This window comes from Rhinopithecus roxellana, chromosome 6, assembly GCF_007565055.1.
Source record: "Rhinopithecus roxellana isolate Shanxi Qingling chromosome 6, ASM756505v1, whole genome shotgun sequence".
In the NCBI taxonomy this organism is placed as follows: Eukaryota; Metazoa; Chordata; class Mammalia; order Primates; family Cercopithecidae; genus Rhinopithecus; species Rhinopithecus roxellana.
In genome coordinates this window covers 4,926,824-4,948,872 of record NC_044554.1, presented here as the reverse complement: position 1 = coordinate 4,948,872, position 22,049 = coordinate 4,926,824, and the positions used below count along the sequence as shown (strand labels likewise).

The 22,049-nt window shown below is 36.2% G+C and overlaps 1 protein-coding gene across 1 annotated transcript in view; it reads right to left on the bottom strand.

Annotated features, from left to right (window-relative positions):
- The window catches only part of PPP1R3A (protein phosphatase 1 regulatory subunit 3A), a 35,928-nt gene extending 26,656 nt beyond the window's left edge, over positions 1-9,272 (bottom strand). The window contains exon 1 of the mRNA XM_010374620.2: positions 8,428-9,272. Coding sequence (XP_010372922.2) covers positions 8,428-9,263 — 836 coding nt within the window. The 5' untranslated portion in view covers positions 9,264-9,272. The remainder of the gene's footprint in view (positions 1-8,427) is intronic.
- Positions 9,273-22,049: the final 12,777 nt, after the last annotated feature.

The window sequence follows — 22,049 nt, the reverse complement described above, 5'->3', positions numbered from 1 at the left end:
GCAAGGTTTGAGAAACCACCTCATGGTTACTACATTTATGATGAGTAATGGAAGTCCAAACCCCAGCCTTATGCAATAAACTCATGTAACAAACCTGCACATGGATTCTTTGAAACTAAACTAAAATAAAAATGTAAAAAAGAAATAAAGGCTAAAAAGTTATGGTCAGCATCTTATTTATACAGTTACATTCTGGAATGAAATGTTATTTTAAAATTAGATATCTAGAAAATAGTGTAACTTTAATTCTAAATTGCTCATTATTTGTCCAGTTTTCAAGAATTCTAATATAGCTATCTTTTTAGGTAAGATAGAATAAACGAAGTGATCTTCTGAAGTCCTTTTAACTTTCTAATTGTGTAAAATAAAGTTTCCTTTCCTTCTCTGACTCCCAGAGGAAATATTGTAATAATAGTCCCTCTAACACTGAGAATTCAAACATAAAGAAGGCAGGGCTTGGAGAACGCCTTAGTTAGACTATTGTTGACCAACTGGGTTATTGCTGATCCATCAGTGTTGGCAGTGTATGGTCCTGGTAATAATGATATCATTCACCCCTTATGAGAATTCAGTTAATGATGGAGTTTTTTCTTCTCTGGTGTATGCATTAAAACACTACAAACTTGTTTTCTAGTTAACTAGTTCAGATCTCAAGGGAAAAAGTTATTGAGGTTATTTGACATGGAAAATAGAAATCTTTGCGAGAAACAATATAATTTTGCTTAATTTTAATGTATAAGGATAGGAATTCCAACATTTAATTCAACTGAAAGAGTAAATAAATGACTAAAGACAGAACAAAATAAGTGGCTACATTAAAGACATGGAACTTTCTGATAGAACACATTAGTGAAGAACATAATCTTCCCAAGAGATATGTATTAGTTTGTTCTCACACTGCTAATAAAGAGATACCTGAGACTAGGTAACTTATAAAGGAAAGAGGTTTAATGGACTTACAGTTCCTCATGACTGGGAAGGCCTCACAATCATGGCGGAAGATAAAGGAGAAGCAAAGCCATGTCTTACATAACGGCAGGCAAGTGAGCTTGTGCAGGTGAATTCCCATTTATAAAACCATCAGATCTCATGAGATTTATTCACTACCACGAGAACAGTATGGGGGAAGCCGCCTCCATGATTCAATTATCTCCACCTGGTTCCACCCTTGACAGGTGGGGATTATTACAATTAAAGGTACAGTTTAGCTGAGGACACAGCCAAACCATATCAAGATGATTAAGAAGAAACTATATAACCGTTTAACCTGGGTGTTTTCTGAATACTGTTAAAAGCAAAGGATAGAATTAGATGGTCTTTTCTACGAAAGGATTCAACAAAAACTGTTCAGAAATCAAGTACTGTATTAACATTGGAAACAATAATTATAACTATATTTACACTAAATACTAAATACAATAAACACAATAATCTTATGCACCTACTTAAGATTATATGTGAACAATATAATCTATTTTCTGCTGCACCTAAATGTGACTTTTCAAAACTTCAATTTTTCAATTGGTAAGTACTTACAAGATTTATGTTGTTTTAATATATTATAAAATTATTTATAAATATTAGTCTTCAAAAGGTGAGGTTGATAGAATATATTTTGTATTTCAAATACAGTTTATGAAACTGAAATTTATCTTAGCAATTCTATGTGATTTATAATTGTGTTAACACATCCACAGTAATTTTTAAAAATGAAAATCAGCTGGAGGTTATTCATACAGCTTTAGAGTCAATAGGTTAGGTTTGTACCAGGGCTTAATTCTCTAAATACCATGGATGGTATTCTGATGGTGTCAATAGGCTAAGAAATGTTTTCACATAATTAGGAAAAGCATTTTCACTTCAATATAATTTACAAATATCAGTGGGGAGGGTATTTGAATCCTTTTTACTACTGCAAATTTCAAAAGGTGTAAATAAAAATCAAAATCACGACTACACATAGGACACCAATTACCTTACAATATTAAAATTCAATTTATAGTTGTCACTTAAATAGCACTGATGTACAACACAGACCATTTTCAGAGTAACTTAGTGTGTGAGGGAATTTTAGAATTTCTTAAGACAGGTTTGTTTAATGTACAGTTGGTCTCTGTCCCTGAGCAATGCAGTATAACAGTTAAATTTAGCAACTTATTTGTTTTCATCTTTTTATCATAAAATCTTTAAAGAGCAGGATGGCATGATTAAGGCTTGAAAACCAGTTGTTATTTTTATTTAATAGATAAAAACACTACCATGCTAGTTAACCTAGCAAAGTTATTGAAGCAGCAGAATAGACACCTGAAAAGATTTGAGAGATATACTCTGAAAAGAGATATATTCCTTTTCATATAGTTGTGGGGTACACACAATGCTTTAAAACAGAGGAATGACCGAAATTTGATGATGCATAATGTATTTTCTTAGAAGAAGAGAATTATACAAACTTCAATTTCATCTTCTATTCATAGGCATAAAGTGATAATAAGGTGAATTGTGTGCAATCAACTCAGTTATTTAGTCCAAAAGAACCATCTTCAGAAGAGCTATCTTAAGAAAAAAACATGTCCTCAGTCTCCAATTTATGAACAGGTGATGTTCCAAAGTTTTCTTTGTGACCCAGAAGATGCTATAATTTGGAAATCATTTTCCCACAGAAGCAACGCCATAAATATTAGTCTCCCTAGCTAGTCCCCCAAGACTTATTGAACCAAACCATGATTAATTTTGAAACTATTTGTTTTATCCTGGGTCCTGGTAGCAGGAATGATAATGAGAGAAAACAGCATTTCTCCGTTAATCTTGAGTACAGTACTAGCCAAGTACTACACAGGATTGGAAACTGTGGAATTTATCACCAATGTCATTAATACTACCGTTTTGAGTATCTACAAAATGTCAGCAACTGGAATAGATACTTGTATGTGTTAGCTAATGTATTCCTCATACCAACTCTGCCAAGTAGAAATTATTATCCCTATTTTACACTTGAATAAAATAGATACAAAATATAATTTTCCAAGTACAAGCAGATAGTAATTAGTTAGAATTAAAACCTCAAGGCCTTGCCTTACTTTAAAGCCCTTGCTGTTTCCATTGTGCTTCAATGTTTTTGGAATTCACCACCCTCCATACAAACATGTACTCCAGACCCCAGGAGTCTCATACTACTATGGAACCCGTATCACAACATACTTAAATCTGCCTTGTACTCTGTAGTGCTCTCTGCTCTAAAATCAGGCATTTCCACTTTCTCAGTCCAAACTCAAAGTGCCTCTGTGCAACTCACCTCAATGGGTATAAGATTGAGAGAGCTCCTGCCACCCTCAAAAGGGTCTGCATTTAAGAAGGAAAATTTCATACACGTGTGTGCATGTGTACCTACATAGATAAACATACAACACACACATATATACACACAAACACACATATATGTAAATTTTAGGCAAGGTTACAAAGTGAGGTGTCAGACTAGAGAGGATTTTTTAAGTTTGATAGGGCCCTGGGCAATCAGATCCACTTCAGATATCTTCCCTTGAGGTCTTTAACCCTGAGTTATTCCTGTGAGGGGCTGGGGTAAAAACTTGGAATAGGGATGAGAATCACAGTTAGCAGAACTGGAGGAAGGTGAAAAACTAAGTTGGCCCACTTCATAACGGTGCCATCTTCTTTTTTCTTCCTTTTTTCTTTTCTTTTCTTTTTTTTTTTTTTTTTTTTTTTTTTTTTTTTCTTTTTGCCAGGAGGATTATTGGCTCAGAAACCGTGGGCCCTGCTTTATTTTTACAGGCTGCAGATGGGCTTCAGGTGGGGAGGATAGGCTCCCAGAGATCCCAGAGGATCCATTTGAGGCATGGCATTCATAGCGACTCCTTTCAGCCAGAGCATGAGAGACACCCTGAAGGAGGATACCCTTTTGTTCCTCTTCTCTCAGAAAAGTTTCAAAACCACGCTAGGGAAAGTCTAGGATGCGTTATGTACTTCCACAAAACCAGGAAGCCATGAAGCCTTGGTGGACCTCCAAGGAAACGTGAAGCCAGTTGGCGCCTTGCTGTCAACCAGCTGGTTGCTTCCAAACGCCCTCCTGATGGGCCCTGCACAGCTGTGTTTTATGTTTCCACGTGGCCTTGCCAGAGGTCCCTCCCTTAAACAGACCCAGCTTCCACAATTAGTGTGGACTCAAAACGAGTTAGTTATGGCATACATGAGGTCCCAAAGGCCTCGTGGGGCTATTTACACCTCTTTGGACTATTTCCAGGACCCCAGATTATACTGTACGTGTAAATTAAGGAAGTCTCACAATCCAACAGCTCTGACTGAAACGCATAACATAGCCATATCTTACGCCCCATTTCCCAGTGCTTTTATTGGCCTCACTTTCACAATTTTACCACCCTGAAAGATAAACCCTCTGTATTCTTAAAATTACATTTTAGAAAGGAGTTCTCTCTTTCCTATTCCTGAACGTACCTGGTTCTTTTCCTACAGTACAAAAATTAAGGACTAATCAATTTTCTCCTTTGGCCTTAAAGTCATTGAGAACTTTATTTGCATTCACCTGGCCAAGTTATAAATACCATCAAACACCTATATCATGCAGTTTCTTTACTTAAAATAATAAATTGGTTTCACTTAATAAAATACAAAACCAGATGAAGTCAACCGGTGTACCCAGCCATTAGGAACATACATTTAGCAGGCAGTGAGGAAAAAAAGCCAAGATGCTGAGAAGGGAGACCACCCCCAAGGCCAATAAGTACACAATGTCAGCTCTAGGTCATGCATTCTAGAAAACCTCAAGTGGAAATAATTCTTATTTCATTTTTTATCTATGGCTTCTATTGTATACCCAGAGAATCTGAACTTGGTTTTGCTGTTTTCTCTCTCCCCTTCATTTCTCTCTGCTTAACTTGCCCAAGTTCACATTGCTAGCATGTAAGAGAGCTTGGACTCAAACTCAGATATCTTTAACTCTGAAGCCTAAAATCTTAACTTTGAGGTTATATTGTTTTGTATGCTATTTTAGTTCATTTGTCTATGTACATTTAATGTGATTTATATCAATGTCATCTTTATCATTGATTTTAAAATAAAATCCATCAGATATATCAGAAATCTGCTTAGTTTGCTAGGATATGTGGTGATGCTTAACAGGTATCTCATGATGCATGCCTTTCAGTGCAATTAAATATCTTTGGGTCACTCTCAATCACATGCCTATGAGTTACAAGCTCTACCTCCCCCTCTCTCTACTTATTTCTTTCTGTCCAAAGTGTATAGACTATCAGGCATCAAAAGAAAATAGACAACCCACAACAATGTGGAGATTTGCAAACTCTAACATGAGAAAAATCTCCATAGAGAAAACATAATGCCTGGGTAGGTGATTGACTTAACAGAAATCCTGCCTAAATGTATTCCCACATTCATTCATTCCATACTTATTAGAAGGGATTATTGACACTTTGAGAAGATAAAATCTCAGGGACCCTGACAGCAAATTAACTTTTGTATTAAGAAGAATTGAAGTTAGCTGTTATTCTCTACACCAGGGCAGCCTGATTTTCATTTTAACTATAACTGATATTACACACTATTACTAATCTATTTGCAGTTATAAAGAAAAAAATCATATACATATATGTATATATGTTCTGTTTTTACCTTCTGAAAGAAATAACCTCCAAATTAAGCTACATAGGAAGTGTAGAAATGCTCAAAAATGACCCATTTAGATTCTGTAACTATTTGGAGAGAGGAGGAGATTTTAGTAGCTATAATTTTTTGATCAAATAAATATTAGTTCATTTTTATTTTAACCAAGTACACATTTTGTAAAATAACACCAATAAGGTGTGCTATTTTTCTCTAACCAAACTCTTCACAATAAAATCCAACTGCAATATTCATTTAGAAATTTGATAATGCTCTCTTGTGTGAGTTTTAGGAATATTTGAAACCCCATTGCATATAAATTATGTCATGGAAAAGCTGTATAAATATTCTATTATGGCACATGCTGTTCTAAGGATCTGTCAGGATTTCCTTTATACACTCCATTTTGAGTGGTATATAAATCAGATGTAAAAATTCATGTTGGACTGAAACTCAGCACAAAAAGCCTCCTCCAGAGGCAAATGCTTTTTTCAAAATGTGGTTTGAATTATGTTGGTCATTTTTAAGTTACAAAAGTGCAGAAAATGTATTTGTGGTTTTGAGGGAGATAGATTTTTTCCATTTTTATAACTCATTAGGAAACTTTACAGGCCTTCAGACCATTTTGTGGTTTAGTTCTTCTTAGGTTTTTCCCCAAAGCAGTATTAAAACTTGAATGGTGTCCGCTGTGAATCCAGTGGTTCCTGTTCTGAATACAAATGTATGTGTGGACACATATATTTCTACGTATCTTCAACTAGGAAAAGTTCCGAAAACATCACGCCCAAGGGAGAAGATGAGGCCTATCAGCTGGCGACTCTTTGTCTTGGTATCAGTCAAGTTCGGCCTGTCAAAGGAATCAAAGGAATCCCCTAGCCAAACCACAGTTCAGTAGGTATTGCTTGCAATCTTAAAACAGCATCTTTAAATTGCAGAAAAATCCACTATGTTCAACACTGCCTCTTTTATGAGCTTTTAGACAATAATTCTGCACCTTTTCTAAATTTTGTTTTCTCTAACATATACAGCAAGTTGCAGTGTGTTTAACAGATATTCACTGATGATTATCTTATTTTTAAAGTATTTAATAGGTATATATTTACACATGTAAATTAGTTTGCCAAATAATGTTGAACTTATTTTGTTTGTGTAGCTAATGTGTTAGAGTAATTTCATAAATATCTAAATTATTATTTTAGCCTATGTAGAGATTATTATTAAACTGTCTCTCCTAGCAGCATCAGTCAAAATCAAAGAAAGTTTAATTTAGACCAAGAAAGTTGGCCTAATTCACAAAGTTGATTAAGTCAATATTTCAAATGACTTTAAAGGAAAATGAAAATAAACATAACATATATGTTTGAATTGCTTCCACCTATACTACATTTAGTTTATTAATACATTGGAACAATGCATTTAGTAGTTATTATTTATCCTTTAAAGCACAATTTTTTAAAAATTTCCCAATATCATATCTTATGCTTTGTATTAAATTCCCCTTAGAGAATTAACTCTGGGTGTCTTGATTCCAAATACAGTTCCCTTTCCTATTTCCTATATTTCCTATTTCCTATATTACACTATTTCCGGTACAGTTACCAAAATCCTTGGGTTTAGGGACAGTTAGGATGGAGCACTCAGAGGATGATCAAACATTTGCCTGTGGCTGGAGCAATGTAGACTTTCCCTCTGGGATACTGAGGAACAGAAGGGGTATCACTTCTCATGAACGTTTTATCTACTTACCTAGTGTCACGGAAATTAGCCAGCTATGTACTATCGAGACAGCTGAATGCCAGTTTTTCTTATTTTTCACATTAACAAGAGAGCAAGGTTACTAATGAGGGGTCACATCCCAAGTCTCTAATCTATATAGCTGAATATCCCTATTTATATTTGGGTCATTTTTTGTTCTGTTCCATTGACTTTTACTAAATTATACTAATTTGTGTTCCATAATGTTATCCTTGGTTATAATTAATGAAATTGTGTGTGTAACTCATATATCACTCATGTACTTATGTCTTTCTGTTAATCATTAAGGTCATTTCTTTTATAATTTAAATTAACATGTATCACTTCAAACATCCCTGTATAACTCAAACCGTTATTAAGAAGTTATTTGCAGCTTTTGGGAGAAGTTTACAAATTGAAATATACTTTTATGTTAATCAAAACTGTTTCAAAGTAAAACATAGACATTTAAAAACCACTGAAAATAAATGTACTTTAAATATCAAAGTAAATAATTTTGTATGTGAATAATCTAGATTTTAAGGTTTGAACAGGAATAATTTATAACTCATTAGTCAAGTAATATACACAGTGCACTTCTCTCCCAACCTATTGCGTTATACCCATATTTTTTTTATTATACTTTAAGTTCTAGGGTACATGTGTACAATGTGCAGGTTTCTTACATATGTATACATGTGCCATGTTGGTGTGCTGCACCCCTCAACTCATCAGCACCCTTCAACTCATCATTTACACCAGGTATAACTCCCAATGCCATCCCTCCCCGCTCCCACCTCCCCACAATAGGCCCCGGTGTGTGATGTTCCCCTTCCCATATTTTTTTCTCACATTTGTAGAAAGGATAACCCACTGCTATCATTTGAATAGCTTTGACCTTGTTAAACCCTGGCACCATTGCTTTTTACATAGCAAGCAGTATATTTTTAAATAGAGTGACTTTCTTACAACACATGAAATAAAGAATAACATAAAAACTTTAAGATTATGAATAAAGTATGTAAGATATATCCTCACCTTGATTTTACCTTTAAGCAGCCTTTTATTTGTCTGTTAGGAACTTCTTTCCATGGTTTTACAGGCTCTGGCTCTTGTTCTTTCTTTTGACAAATTAATGTATAATTTGTGCCATTATTATTTGACCAAAATGTACCAACAGAAGTTTCATAACGTATACAAAACTCAACTTTACTGCCATCTTTTTGATAAGGAGGAACCAATGTAATCTTAAAGGAGAACTGGTCAGTTTCACCATCACATGAATTAGAAACATATTCTGCTAAAATGTCATAATGTGTCTGCCAGTCATCTAAAGACATTCTTACATATACTAACTTCTCAAAAGAAACATTCAAAACTCGAATAATACCCTTGATACTTGTAGACCCAGGAAGAGACTCAGTTGACTCCAGTATTGCTTTCTGTACTTGGAGTTGTTGCATAAGATCTTCTTTTGAAGAAGGTAAGTCAAACAGTGGAGCTAAAACATATTCTTCTGTGTGGAAAATGTCCGTCCCTAAGTCAAAAGTGGTTGAAGCACTCGGTAATTCCCAGCAATCAAATTCTTTAACAGACACGAGATTGAATCCAAAGGAATCAGCAAATGAAACTCTTCTAGTACCTGAAGATGGGGTATCCAGGTATATGTCTTCAGAAGAATCAGAACCTCGTCTACTCGGTTGAGGGGAGAAACTAGGTTTGAAAGTAACTTCTTCATCTTCACAAAGAGAGTCAGATAAATTAGGAACTTCTAAAAAATTATCTTTGCTAATCTGACTAGGTACTTCAGAAGGCTCCATTGGGCTCTCTGATATCAAATAAGAGAGAACTGTTCCACTAGTAGAGGCTGACATTTGAGATACTGAGGCTTAAAATAAGTATAATGTTACAGTTGACATTGCAAAAAGAAGTCAGCTCTATAAATAGGTCCAATGGCCTGTCAACTATGCTAGCCTGCAAACTATGCTAGCCTGCCTCTAAAGGCCTTGAATATGATAGCATCCATGCTACTCCTGCCAGTATGTTTCAGATTTAACTCATAGTTTTTAAAGTTGCATTTGTTTATAAGTTAAGTTCCAAAGAGGTATTTTTAAATCATGTTCTGCTGTATTGGAAATCCTAGAACTTTAAGATAAAAATATTATTTTAATTAGTTGATGTTAAAAATGGAAATGTGGATTTTTAAAAATAAAATAAAAGTAGTATCACAGTACTGAATATGTAGTTTGAACTAAATTAATTCATGGAGCAGGTAAGTGCAAACAGGGGACGATAAGAACATTTTTAGAACTGGAGAGTTCCAGAGCCTACTAATAATGACAGCTATCATTTTCAGGGATTTATAAATGTATAGTTTTTATTACAAAAGGGTTAAATAGAGGTGCTGAAAGTTCTGAGGAAGGAAACATGATTCAGATGGGGAAGGTATCATTTTAAATAAAGCATGAAGGGTAGGTGGAATTTAGACATGCAAAGTTAGAGCAAGGTAGATTGTCCAAGTAGAAGAAATAGCCCAAGCAAAAGCCTAGAACAAAGAAGTAATCAAATTCATTATTTTGAACATTAGTACATTTATTTTAATTAAGCCATGGGAAAATACAGACAAGACATGTGTTATTGATTTGCAAATATAAGTGGGCTAAGGTAAGCCTGACCCAGGACTTGTACATTTATGTAGAATAAAATGTTCTTTTGCAAATGGCCATTCTATGCCCTCAAAGCACAACTTGATACCATCACACCTTGAAATTTGATATGAGTTTTAAAGTATGAACAGCCTGCTTAAACTGTCACATGTTTTTTTATGTCATAAAACCCAAGTTGGGGATGATAATTTTGGTAAAAACTATAAAAATTTTAACGGCACACGATTTGACCCAGAAATGCCCCCAGCTAAAAATTTGCTCTATCAGTATAGGAAAGTATACAAAGATAAATACAGATCTATGTTCATAACAGAATTGTGTGTTTAACAATCTCTACAAATCTGTTAAATGTCCCTCTCAAAAGAGCATTGGATAAATAACATTACACCCATACAATAGAATGTTTTAGAAGGATAAAGTAGCACTTTATGTGCTAATACGGAAAGATAAGCAAGATAAATGGCTAAGTGAAAAAAAAAAATGTGTACAGATATGTGCATAGAAAACTCCTGGAAAGATACAAAAGACAATGTTAGCAGCACTTACTTCTATCCACAAAACTTACAGATGGCAGCGGAATGGGGGCTATATTCATTTTACTTTATAGTCTGCTGTACTGTTTGAAATGTTACACATGAGCATGGTTTTCTTTCCAAATATCTATTAATTAAACTGAAAAAATAAAGTGTGAAAGGTGACTGACTAGTTTTTCTTTTTGAAAAGAGCCCAATAGCATAATTTCTTTCAAATGAAAACCTCATTAATGTGGTATAACTTATTAGGTAATTTGAATTGCATAACTAGTGGATGGAGAAAATATTTTTTAAAATTATAAGTGACTATAGTGTCTAGAAGGATAAAGGAATGAAATTATTTGAGCTTTATCTCATTCACATAGCTAGAATGGGTAGTGACCCCATGGATTGCTTAAGAATGGGTAATGGCTGTGGAAATGTCTATGCCTTGCAGATTTGATGACCACAGGTAGCTGTATTTCAAGGTACCTAAAATATATTGCTATGTAGTCAAGGAAATCAGTAACAAAATGCTTTATGGAAATTAGTAAAATAGTTCATATAGCCATGTAAATAATGGGATAATGAAAATTTAAGATATAATAATGTACTGAAATATTTTAACTATCCAGGATTTAGTTAGCAAAGGAGTGGAAATGAAGACCCCTGGGTCCATTTCTTGGCTCTGCTGCTTACTAGTTGAATGACATTCTGAATATTACTCAAATGTTCTAACCCACAGTTGCCTTAATTGTCAAAGTGCAATGTTAAAAATTAAACAAGATGCTTGTTAAATGTGTCTAGTACAAAACCTATAGTAATAGCACAAGTCACTATTTTAATTCTGATATATGTTTGTAAAAGGTTGATTTCTAAGATATATCAATAGATAGATGGTAGGTATGTAATCTAGCTATAGAGAATCCATATATATCATTAAGAAATGATTTGTAATTTGTTTTATTTCTGTCTTTTTCAAAGGCTATAGTGTGTAACACTTAGCTTTATAAGACATAATATAGCTAGACATTAGAAAATGGTCCTGTTATTTGATCTAAACTTTTCCCTTGTTAATGTGTCTCTTTACACAGAGCACTACCTTAATTTGTAGTAATCACTGCCTTTCTTTTGGAATTTATAACCTTCACATAATTGTAGACAGTTGACATGTTCCCCCTTAGTCACCACTTAGCTAAAGCAGAGTGATTTCATCTTTTTAATCTCTTCTCACATGTCAATCCTCCAGTGCTTTTTATCATTTTGTTACTCCTCTATGAACTCCTTCCAGCTTGCCTATATTTTTCTGTTAATGAGCTGCCCTCAGATGAATGCAATATTACAGATCAAGTGTCTCTGGAGCATGAGAAGAAATACTAACAGCCTCAGCCTTGTGACTTGGTGTTTGCATTCAGTTAAAATTCACATTTCCTTGCTTTATTTCCATATCACGGATTAGACCAACGTCTCATTTTCTCATATCCACTACTACCTCAATTTCAACACAATTTATCACACTCTTCTTCAGCCACTAAGGTATACTGTTTTTAGAAGAGTTACAGCTTTTTCTTTCTGTTTTGTTGTTGTTGTTGTTACAAACTAAAGCTCAAGTCTCCATGCATTCCACAATTTTTGGTATTAATCAAATATTCTCAAAGGCACCATTGACATAAAAAACGGTATCAGTCAGGAACCCAGCAAATAGGAAATCGATGGCATGCTCAAATAAGATAATTCCAGGAGGGTTTATTTACAAGGGTCTATTTATAAAGTGTAAATGCAGAGAAGCCACAAGAACTAGTGAGACAAACTGGGGTTAGTTGCATCAGAGCTTTTACCATCCCTCAAGGGATAAGGGAAAGGAACACTTAACAGAACTTGAAAGCAAAGAGTGCCATAAAGTTTACCAACTGGAGACCTGGTCAAGGGACACAGCCAGTTGAAGATGACTTTGCCAGTGATCCAGGAGCATAAATAAACTGAATTCATTTTTCTCCTTTTTATGATGTCCTACCACAGCTACCTACTGGCCAGAGGGCATGGGAACTATTATAGTTCATTCAGGTCAGTCTCCTGCAGCAGAAAACAGGGAGGAAAATGGTGAAAAGGGTGGCAAGTGGATTTGGAGGAGCAAACAGAAGATATGAGATATGAAATATATGCAAATATAATTATATATAACATATATACATATACAACTTAAAATACACATGTGTGTTCCTCTTTATTTATACATACTCCATCTCAATGCCAACTGAGTTTCTATTACCCAATCTTCTACTGTCACGGGTTCAAGAAATAAAAGGTAAAATATCTAAGGTCTGTCAGCTCTGATCTGGTGAGAATTACAAATAAGAGAGATTGAGTTTATCCACAAATGGGTAGGAAAGAAATGATCTATTTTGAAATTAATTATGACTTTGCATTTGTTTCCCATGTTAGCATAGGTTTTTGCAACCTAAAGAAACGTTTTGTCAAAAGAGAGTCTGGAACTGGAGTTTTTAAAACCAGAGATAAATGTCAAAAGTCACTAGGAGGCCGGGCGCGGTGGCTCAAGCCTGTAATCCCAGCACTTTGGGAGGCCGAGACGGGCGGATCACGAGGTCAGGAGATCGAGACCATCCTGGCTAACACAGTGAAACCCCGTCTCTACTAAAAATACAAAAACTAGCCGGGCGAGGTGGCGGGCGCCTGTAGTCCCAGCTACTCGGGAGGCTGAGGCGGGAGAATGGCGCAAACCCGGGAGGCGGAGCTTGCAGTGAGCTGAGATCCGGCCACTGCACTCCAGTCCGGGCGACAGAGCGAGACTCCGCCTCAAAAAAAAAAAAAAAAAAAAAAAAGTCACTAGGAGAGATGTTCAAATAAGATTTTCCAAGAGGTTGTTGCTTCACAAGTGATTCTGATATATAGACTTGGTTAAGATGCATGATCTCCAGCCGGGCGCAATGGCTCATGCCTATAATCCCAGCACTTTGGGAAGCCAAGGCGGGCGGATCACAAGGGCAAGAGATTGAGACCATCCTGGCCAACATGGTGAAACCCCGCCTCTACTAAAAATAGAAAAATTATCTGGGTGTGGTGGCATGAACCTGTAGTCCCAGCTACTCAGGAGGCTGAGGCAGAATAGCTTGAACCGAGGAGGCAGAGGTTGCAGTGAGCTGAGATCGCACCGTTGCCCTCTAGCCTGGAGACAGAGTGGAGACTAGGTCTCAAAAAAAAAAAAGGAAAAAAAAAAAAGGCATGATCTCCTAGTCTGTCTGCCATAGTCAGGGGCTTAAGTTCTAGTTATGAAAATGGTTGTAGCTATTATCCCTCTACATACGTACTATGTGCTATTTTTAGTGTGCGGGGGTGCTATAAAATGCTTTTACCAAAAAAAAGCAAGAATTGGGTAGAGATTTAACGTCGCTTAGCAATCATCTAGGCTAGTCCCTTCATATTCACATAAGAAAACATAAATTCAGAATAATGAAGGACTCCATTATCTAATAACAGAGAGCTGACTTGAACTCAGCTCTCTCTTGCCCTCAGTCCAATATTGTTCATATTATTCCATACATATGCCAACTTCTAGTTTTAGAATTCATAATTAACAAATTAATCATTCTTTGAAAATAGTCATTAAAATTAATCTGTTCTAGATTTCATTTATTTTTTTAAAATCAATTAACTTTTGTGAACTTTCCTTTTTCCATTTGATGAAAGATCTCCAGGGGTGTCCAGATAATTGTTCTTTGTGACAAGCTCTCTCAACCTTTTCCAGCTTATGCCCCCTTTAATAAATTTAATATCTTATACTGTTCTCTCTCTCCCTCAGAGACACTGCTATATTTCTATTTGGGAATTACTGATCTAAGTTATAAAAATGAATTATGTAATCTCTTAGAACTAAAACTAATATTTAGTATTTTAAAAGACTACTAGTGAAAGGATATCACTTCAAACATAGTTTGAGACACAGATTTGTTCTTCAGATGTCAGTCACTGAAAAGTTTTCTTTGAAAATGTTCATATCTACCAATAGGGTATGCACAGTTAAGTCAGAACAGAATGGAAACTTTGCAAGATATAGGTAATTTCTTTTGTGAGACATGGTCTTGTTCTGTTGCCCAGGCTGGAGTGCAGTGGTGTGACCATGGCTCACTGCAGCCTTGACCTCCTAGGCTCAAGAAATTCTCCTGTCTTAGCCTCCCTAGAAGCTGGGACTATAAGAACGTGCCACCACACCCGGGTATTTTTTTTTTTTTTTTTTTTTTGAGAAATGGGGATCTCACTATGTTGCCCAGGCTGGTCACTACATTTGTAAAGGGTTGTGTCATTTATTTCTTGAATAGTTGAATGATTCAATATACATAATTGATCATGTTATAGCAGAAGAGTTTGGCCACCAAAGGCAGCATTCAGGTTGTTTAGCTTAATTTATGAAAGATAAACTGGTATAATACTCAAGCACCAAGGGCTTATTTTATATGGATTATATAATGTGCTTTAAATTTTGATCAAAATAAAGACATATAAATATATAGTCAGAAATCTAGATCTCTGGATGTTTAGCAAGCACACATCAGAGATAACCTCTTCATTTTGCACTTAAGAAAACTGAAATTTCAGTGGTCAAGTGGATTCTTCCTTGACGTGTGTGTGATTCCAGCATTAACCCTAGAAAGAAAATATATTATAAGCTTAAAGACAGATATCATGTAATAATATCTTAGGAAATTTTTAATTGACCCATAAAATTTATGCTCATAGTATATGCATTTTCATATTTAAAAATATAGCTAAGCACACTGTATTAGGAGTAAGTAGGCCTAAGTTCTAGAGCCATGCTTATTATTAAGAAACTGTGACCTTGAAAATCATTTAAGTTCTTTGTATAAATGTCTGAATATTACTGAAAATCTCTTCAAAACTGTAAAATCTGCAGACACATGAATCTTTTATCATGAAAGTTGTCATTTACAGACTGGATTAAGAAAATGTGGCACATATACACCATGGAATACTATGCAGCCATAAAAAAGGTTGAGTTCATGTCCTTTGTAGGGACATGAATGCAGCTGGAAACCATCTTCAGCAAACTATCGCAAGAACAGAAAACCAAACACTGCATGTTCTAACTCATAGGTGGGAACTGAACAATGAGAACACTTGGACACAAAAAGGGAACATCACACACCGGGGCCTGATGTGGGGTGGGGGAAGTGGGGAGGGATAGCATTAGGAGATATACCTAATGTAAATGATGAGTTAATGAGTGCAGCACACCAACATGGCACATGTATACATATGTAACAAACCTGCACGTTGTGCACATGTACCTTAGAACTTAAAGTATAATAAAAAAAAATTTTTTTGGGGGGTTTATGGAAAAATGTATTGTATTAAAATTGTCCATTTCTGTTTCCTGTTTACTAACACTTCTTTTTCTTTTTTTTTTTTTTTATTATACTTTAAGTTCTAGGGTACATGTGCATAACGTGCAGGTTTGTTACATATGTATACTTATGCCATGTTGGTGTGCTGCACCCATCAACTCGTCAGCACCCATCAATTCATCATTTATATCATGTATAACTCCCCAATGCAATCCCTCCCTCCTCCCCCCTCCCCCCTCCCCATGATAGGCCCCAGTGCGTGATGTTCCCCTTCCCGAGTCCAAGTGATGTCATTGTTCAGTTCCCACCTATGAGTGAGAACATGCGGTGTTTGGTTTTCTGTTCTTGTGATAGTTTGCTAAGAATGATGGTTTCCAGCTGCATCCATGTCCCTACAAAGGACGCAAACTCATCCTTTTTTATGGCTGCATAGTATTCCATGGTGTATATGTGCCACATTTTCTTAATCCAATCTGTCACAGATGGACATTTGGGTTGATTCCAAGTCTTTGCTATTGTGAATAGTGCCGCAATAAACATACGTGTACATGTGTCTTTGTAGTAGAATAATTTATAATCCTTTGGGTATATACCCAGTAGTGGGATGGCTGGGTCAAATGGTACATCTAGTTCTAGATCCTTGAGGAATTGCCATACTGTTTTCCATAATGGTTGAACTAGTTTACAATCCCACCAACAGTGTAAAAGTGTTCCTATTTCTCCACATCCTCTCCAACACCTGTTGTTTCCTGACTTCTTAATGATTGCCATTCTAACTGGTGTGAGATGGTATCTCATTGTGGTTTTGATTTGCATTTCTCTGATGGCGAGTGACGATGAGCAATTTTTCATGTGTCTGTTGGCTGTATGAATATCTTCTTTTGAGAAATGTCTGTTCATATCCTTTCCCCACTTTTTGATGGGGTTGTTTGTTTTTTTCTTGTATATTTGTTTGAGTTCTTTGTAGATTCTGGATATTAGCCCTTTGTCAGATGAGTAGGTTGCAAAAATTTTCTCCCATTCTGTAGGTTGCCTGTTCACTCTGATGGTAGTTTCTTTTGCTGTGCAAAAGCTCTTTAGTTTAATTAGATCCCATTTGTCAATTTTTGCTTTTGCTGCCTTTGCTTTTGGTGTTTTAGACATGAAGTCCTTGCCCATGCCTATGTCCTGAATGGTACTACCTAGATTTTCTTCTAGGGTTTTTATGGTATTAGGTCTAACATTTAAGTCTCTGTTAAAAAATTTTTTTAAAAAAGACAGTTGTCATTTAATTGTGAAGCAAACATACATTGACTTCTACTCCATGTCAGGCACTGTGTTAGATCCTAAGATTACAAAGTAAGTTATAAAATATGGAATCTGTTCTCAATACCCTAGCATCTAATGGAGAGAGGGAACAACAGAAATTCTCCATCATTATGGATCTCACTTCCTTGTGTTAATAGCTTTAGTTATTGATTGGGAAATCATAAACTTGGCTTTAGGGGTTCTGCCCAGTCTCCTCTTTATTATGTTAGAATTGGACTCTTGTATCATAGATAGATTTTTACAATTTTTTATTATCAGCCAGGGACCATCCATCACTATTCCAAAGAAGTCTGGACTTCAAAACCTGCAAATAAGGACTTTTGTGACTATTTACTTTGTTGATTTTGTTAACCATTCAGTGGCAGGGACTCAAGTGCTTGCATGCTAATTGAAAACTCTCTGCTAAATTTTTTATCCCACACTTTCACTCTAGTTAGACACATCAACCAAGAAATACCAAGGAGTCCATACCAGAGTCAAATATCCCTTGGTATGATACAGATAGCCTAGAATCATTACTTTGTGCAATTAGGGGGAAAAGCAAAATTTAAGTTTTATTTATGTTAATATGAATTATCAAAAGATTATTTTTAATTTAAACTTTATTATTTCTAATAGTTACATTTAGACAATGTATATTTTGACTCATGTTTTGGATGCATTTGTCTTTTAACTTTTATCTTAAGTTCACGGGTACATGTGCAGGTTTGTTATATACACATGTAAACTCATGTCCTAGGGATTTGTTATACAGATTTTAGTCACCCAGGTATTAAGCCTAGCACTCACTAGTTATTTTTCCTGATCTTCTCCCTCCTCCAAAACCCCGCCCTCTGGTAGGCCCCAGTGTACGTTGTTCCCCTCTATGTGTCCATGTATTCTCGTCATTTAGCTCCCACTTACAAGGGAGTACATGCAGTATTTGGTTTTCTGTTCCTGAATTAGTTTGCTAAGGATAATGGTCTCCAGCTCCATCCACGTTCCTGCAAAGGACATGATCTCATTCTCTCCTATGGCTACATAGTATTCCATCATGTATATGTACCACATTTTCTTTATCCAGTCTACCATTGATGGCCACTTATGTTGATCCCATGTCTTTGCTATTGTGAACAGTGCCGCGATAAACATACGTGTGCATGTATCATTGTAAAAGAACAATTTATATTCCTTTGGGTATGTACCCAGTAATGGTATTGCTGGGTTGAATGGTGTTGCTGTTTCTGGGTCTTTGAGGAATTGCCACACTGTTTTCCACAATAGTTGAACTAATTTATACTCCCACCAACAGTGTGTAAGCATTTCCTTTGCTCCATAGCCTTGCCAGCATCTTTTATTTTTTGCTTTTTAATAATAGTCATTCTGACTGGTGTGAGATGCTGTCTTATTGTGGGTTTGATATTTATTTCTCTAACAATCAGTGATATTAAGCTTTTGTTCATATTCTTCTTGGCCGCATGTTATGTCTTCTTTTGAAAAGTGTCTGTTCGGGTCCTTTGCCCACTTTTTAATGGGGTTGTTTGCTTTTATTCTGTACATTTGTTTAAGTTCTTTATCAGACCTTTGTCAGATGCATAGTTTGAAAATATTTTCTCCCATTCTGTAGATTGTCTGTTTACTCTGTTATAGTTTTTTTTGCTATACAGAAGCTCTTTAGTTTAATTGGATCCTATTTGTCAACTGTTGCTTTTGTTGCAATTACTTTTGGTGTCTTTGTCATGAAATCTTTGTCCAGAGTGGACACCAAAAGTAATTGCAACAAAAGCAACAACTGACAGATCGGACCTAATTAAACAAGAGCTTCTGCACAGCAAAATAAACTGTCAACAGAGTAACCTACAGAATGGGAGAAAATATTTGCAAACTATGCATCTAAGAAAGATCTAACATTCAGCATCTATAAGGAACTTAAACAAATATACATAGTGTTTCTATGTTCAGAATGGTATTTCCCAGGTTGTCTTCCATGGTTTTTATAGTTTATGGTTTTATATTTAAGTCTTTAATCCATCTTGAGTTAATTGTTTTATATGGTGTAAGGAAGGGGGTCCAGTTTCAAACTTTCACATATGGATAGCCAGCACCATTTATTGAGTAGATAGTCCTTTTCCCATTGCTCGTTTTGTCTGCTTTGTCAAATATCAGATGGTTGTAGGTGTACAGCCTTATTTCTGGCTTCTCTCTTCTGTTCCATTGGTGTATGTGTCTGTTTTTGTACCAGTACCATGCTGTTTTGGTTACTGTAACCCTATACTAGAGTTTGACCCTATACTAGAGTTTCAGGTAGCATGGTGCCTTCAGCTTTGTTCTTTTCACTTAGGATTTCCTTGGTTATTTGAGCTTTGTTTTGTTTGCACATGAATTTTAAAATAGTTTTTTTCTCATTCTGTGAATAATGTAATTGGTAGGTTGATAGAAATATCACTGAATCTGTAAATTGTTTTGGGCAGTACAGCCATTTTTACAATATTGATTCTTCCTGTCCATTAGCATGGAATGCTTTTCTGTTTGTTTGTATCATCTCTGATTTCTTTAAGTGGTGGTTTTTAGTTCTCATTATAGGGACCTTTGACCTCCCTGGTTAGCTGTATTTTTAGGTATTTGATTCTTTTTGTGGCCATTGTTAATGGAATCGCATTTCTGATGTGGCTCTCAGCGTGACTGTTGTTGGTGTATAGGAATACTAGTGATCATTGTTTCTTGATTTCATATCCTGAAACTTTGCAAAAGTCGTTTATCAACTGAAGGAGCTTTTGAGCCAAGACTATGGGGTTTTCTAGATATGGAGTTATGTTATCTGCAAACAGTGATAGTTTGACTTTTTCTCTTCCTATTTGGATGCCTTTTATTTCTCTCCCTTGCCTGATTGCCCTGGCCAGAACTTCTAATACTACACTGAATAGGAGTGACAAGAGAGGGCTTGCCTTGTGCCAGTTTTCAAGAAGAATGCTTCCAGCTTATGCCCATTCAGTATGACATTGGCTATGGGTTTGTCATAGACGGTTCTTATTATTTTGAGGTATATTCCTTCAATACCTATGTTATTGACAGTTTTTTACATGAAAGGATGTTAAATTTTATTGAAAGTCTTTTCTGCATCTATTGAGATAATCATGTTTTTGACTTTAGTTCTGTTTAGATCACATTTATTGATTTATATATGTTGAACCAACTTTGTATCTCAGGAATAAAACCTACTCAATCACGGTAGATAAGATTTTTGGTGTGTTGATGGATTTGCTTTGCTGGTATTTTTTGAAAAGTTTTGCAGCAATGTTTATCAAGGATATTGTCCTGAAGTTTTCTTTTATTGTTGTATCTCTGCCAAGTTGTGGTATCAGGATAATGCTGACCTCATAGAATGAGTTAGCAGGGAGTCCTTCCTCTTCAATTGTTTGGGATAGTTTCAGCAGGAATGGTACAATTTCTTCTTTGTACATCTGGTAGAATTCAGCTGTGAAACCATCTTGATATGGTTTGGCTATTTCCCCAACCAAATCTCAACTTGAATTGCATCTCCCAGAATTCCCACTTGTTGTGGGATGGACCCAGAGGGAGGTAAATTGAATCATGGGGGCCAGTCTTTCCAGTGTTATTCTCATGATAGTGAATAAGTCTCACGAGATCTGATGGGTTTATTGGGGGTTTCCATTTTTGTTTCTTCCTCATTTTTCTTTTGCTACCTCCATGTAAGAAGTGCCTTTCATCTCCTACCATGATTCTGAGACCTCCCCATCCATGTGGAACTGTAAGTCCAATTAAACCTATTTTTCTTCCCAGTCTCAGGTATGTCTTTATCAGCAGTGTGAAAAGGGACTAATATAGTAAATTGGTACCAGTTGAGTGGGGCATTGCTGAAATATACGCCAAAATGTGGAAGTGACTTTGGAACTGGTTGGAACAGTTTGGGGAGCTTGGAAGAAGACAGGAAAATGTGGGAAAGTTCAGAACTTCCTTGAGACTTATTGAATGGCTTTGCCCAAAGTGCTGATAGAGATACAAACAATAAGGTACAGGCAGAGTTGGTCTCAGATGAAGATGAGAAACTTGTTGTGAACTGGAGCAAAAGTGACTCTTGCTATGTTTTAGTGAAAAGACTGGCAGCATATTGCCCCTGCCCTAGAGAAGGGTGGAACTTTGAACTTGAGAGAGATGATTTAGGTATCCAGCAGAAGAAATTTCTAAGCAGCAAAGCATTCAAGAGGTGACTTGGGTGCTGTTAAAGGCATTCAGTTTTATAAGGGAAGCAGAGAATAAAAGTTTGGAAAATTTGCAGCCTGACTATACATCAGGAAAGAGAAAGCCATTTTCTGGAGAGAAATTCAAGGCAGCTGCAGAAATTTGCATAAGTAGCAAGGAGCCTAATGTTAATCCCCAAGACTATGAGGAAAATGTCTCCAGGCCGTGTCAGAGACCCTCACAGCACCCCTTCCCATCACAGCCCTGGAGGCCCAGGAGAAAGAAGTGGTATGTTGGGCTGGGCCCAGGGTCCCCTTGCTGTGTGCAGCCTAGGGACTTGGTGCTCTGTGTCCCAGCCACTCCAGCCATGGATGAAAGGGACCAACATAAAGCCTGGGCTGCAGCTTCAGAGGGTAGAAGCCCCAAGCCTTGGCAGCTTCTATGTGGTGTTGAACCTGTAGGTACACAGAAGTCAATCACTGAGGTTTGGGAACCTTTACCTAGATCTCAGAAGATGTATGGAAATGCCTGGATGCCCAAGCAAAAGTTTGCTGCAGGGGCAGGGCCCTCATGGAGACCTCCCGCTAGGGCAGTGTGGAAGGGAAATGTAGGTTTGG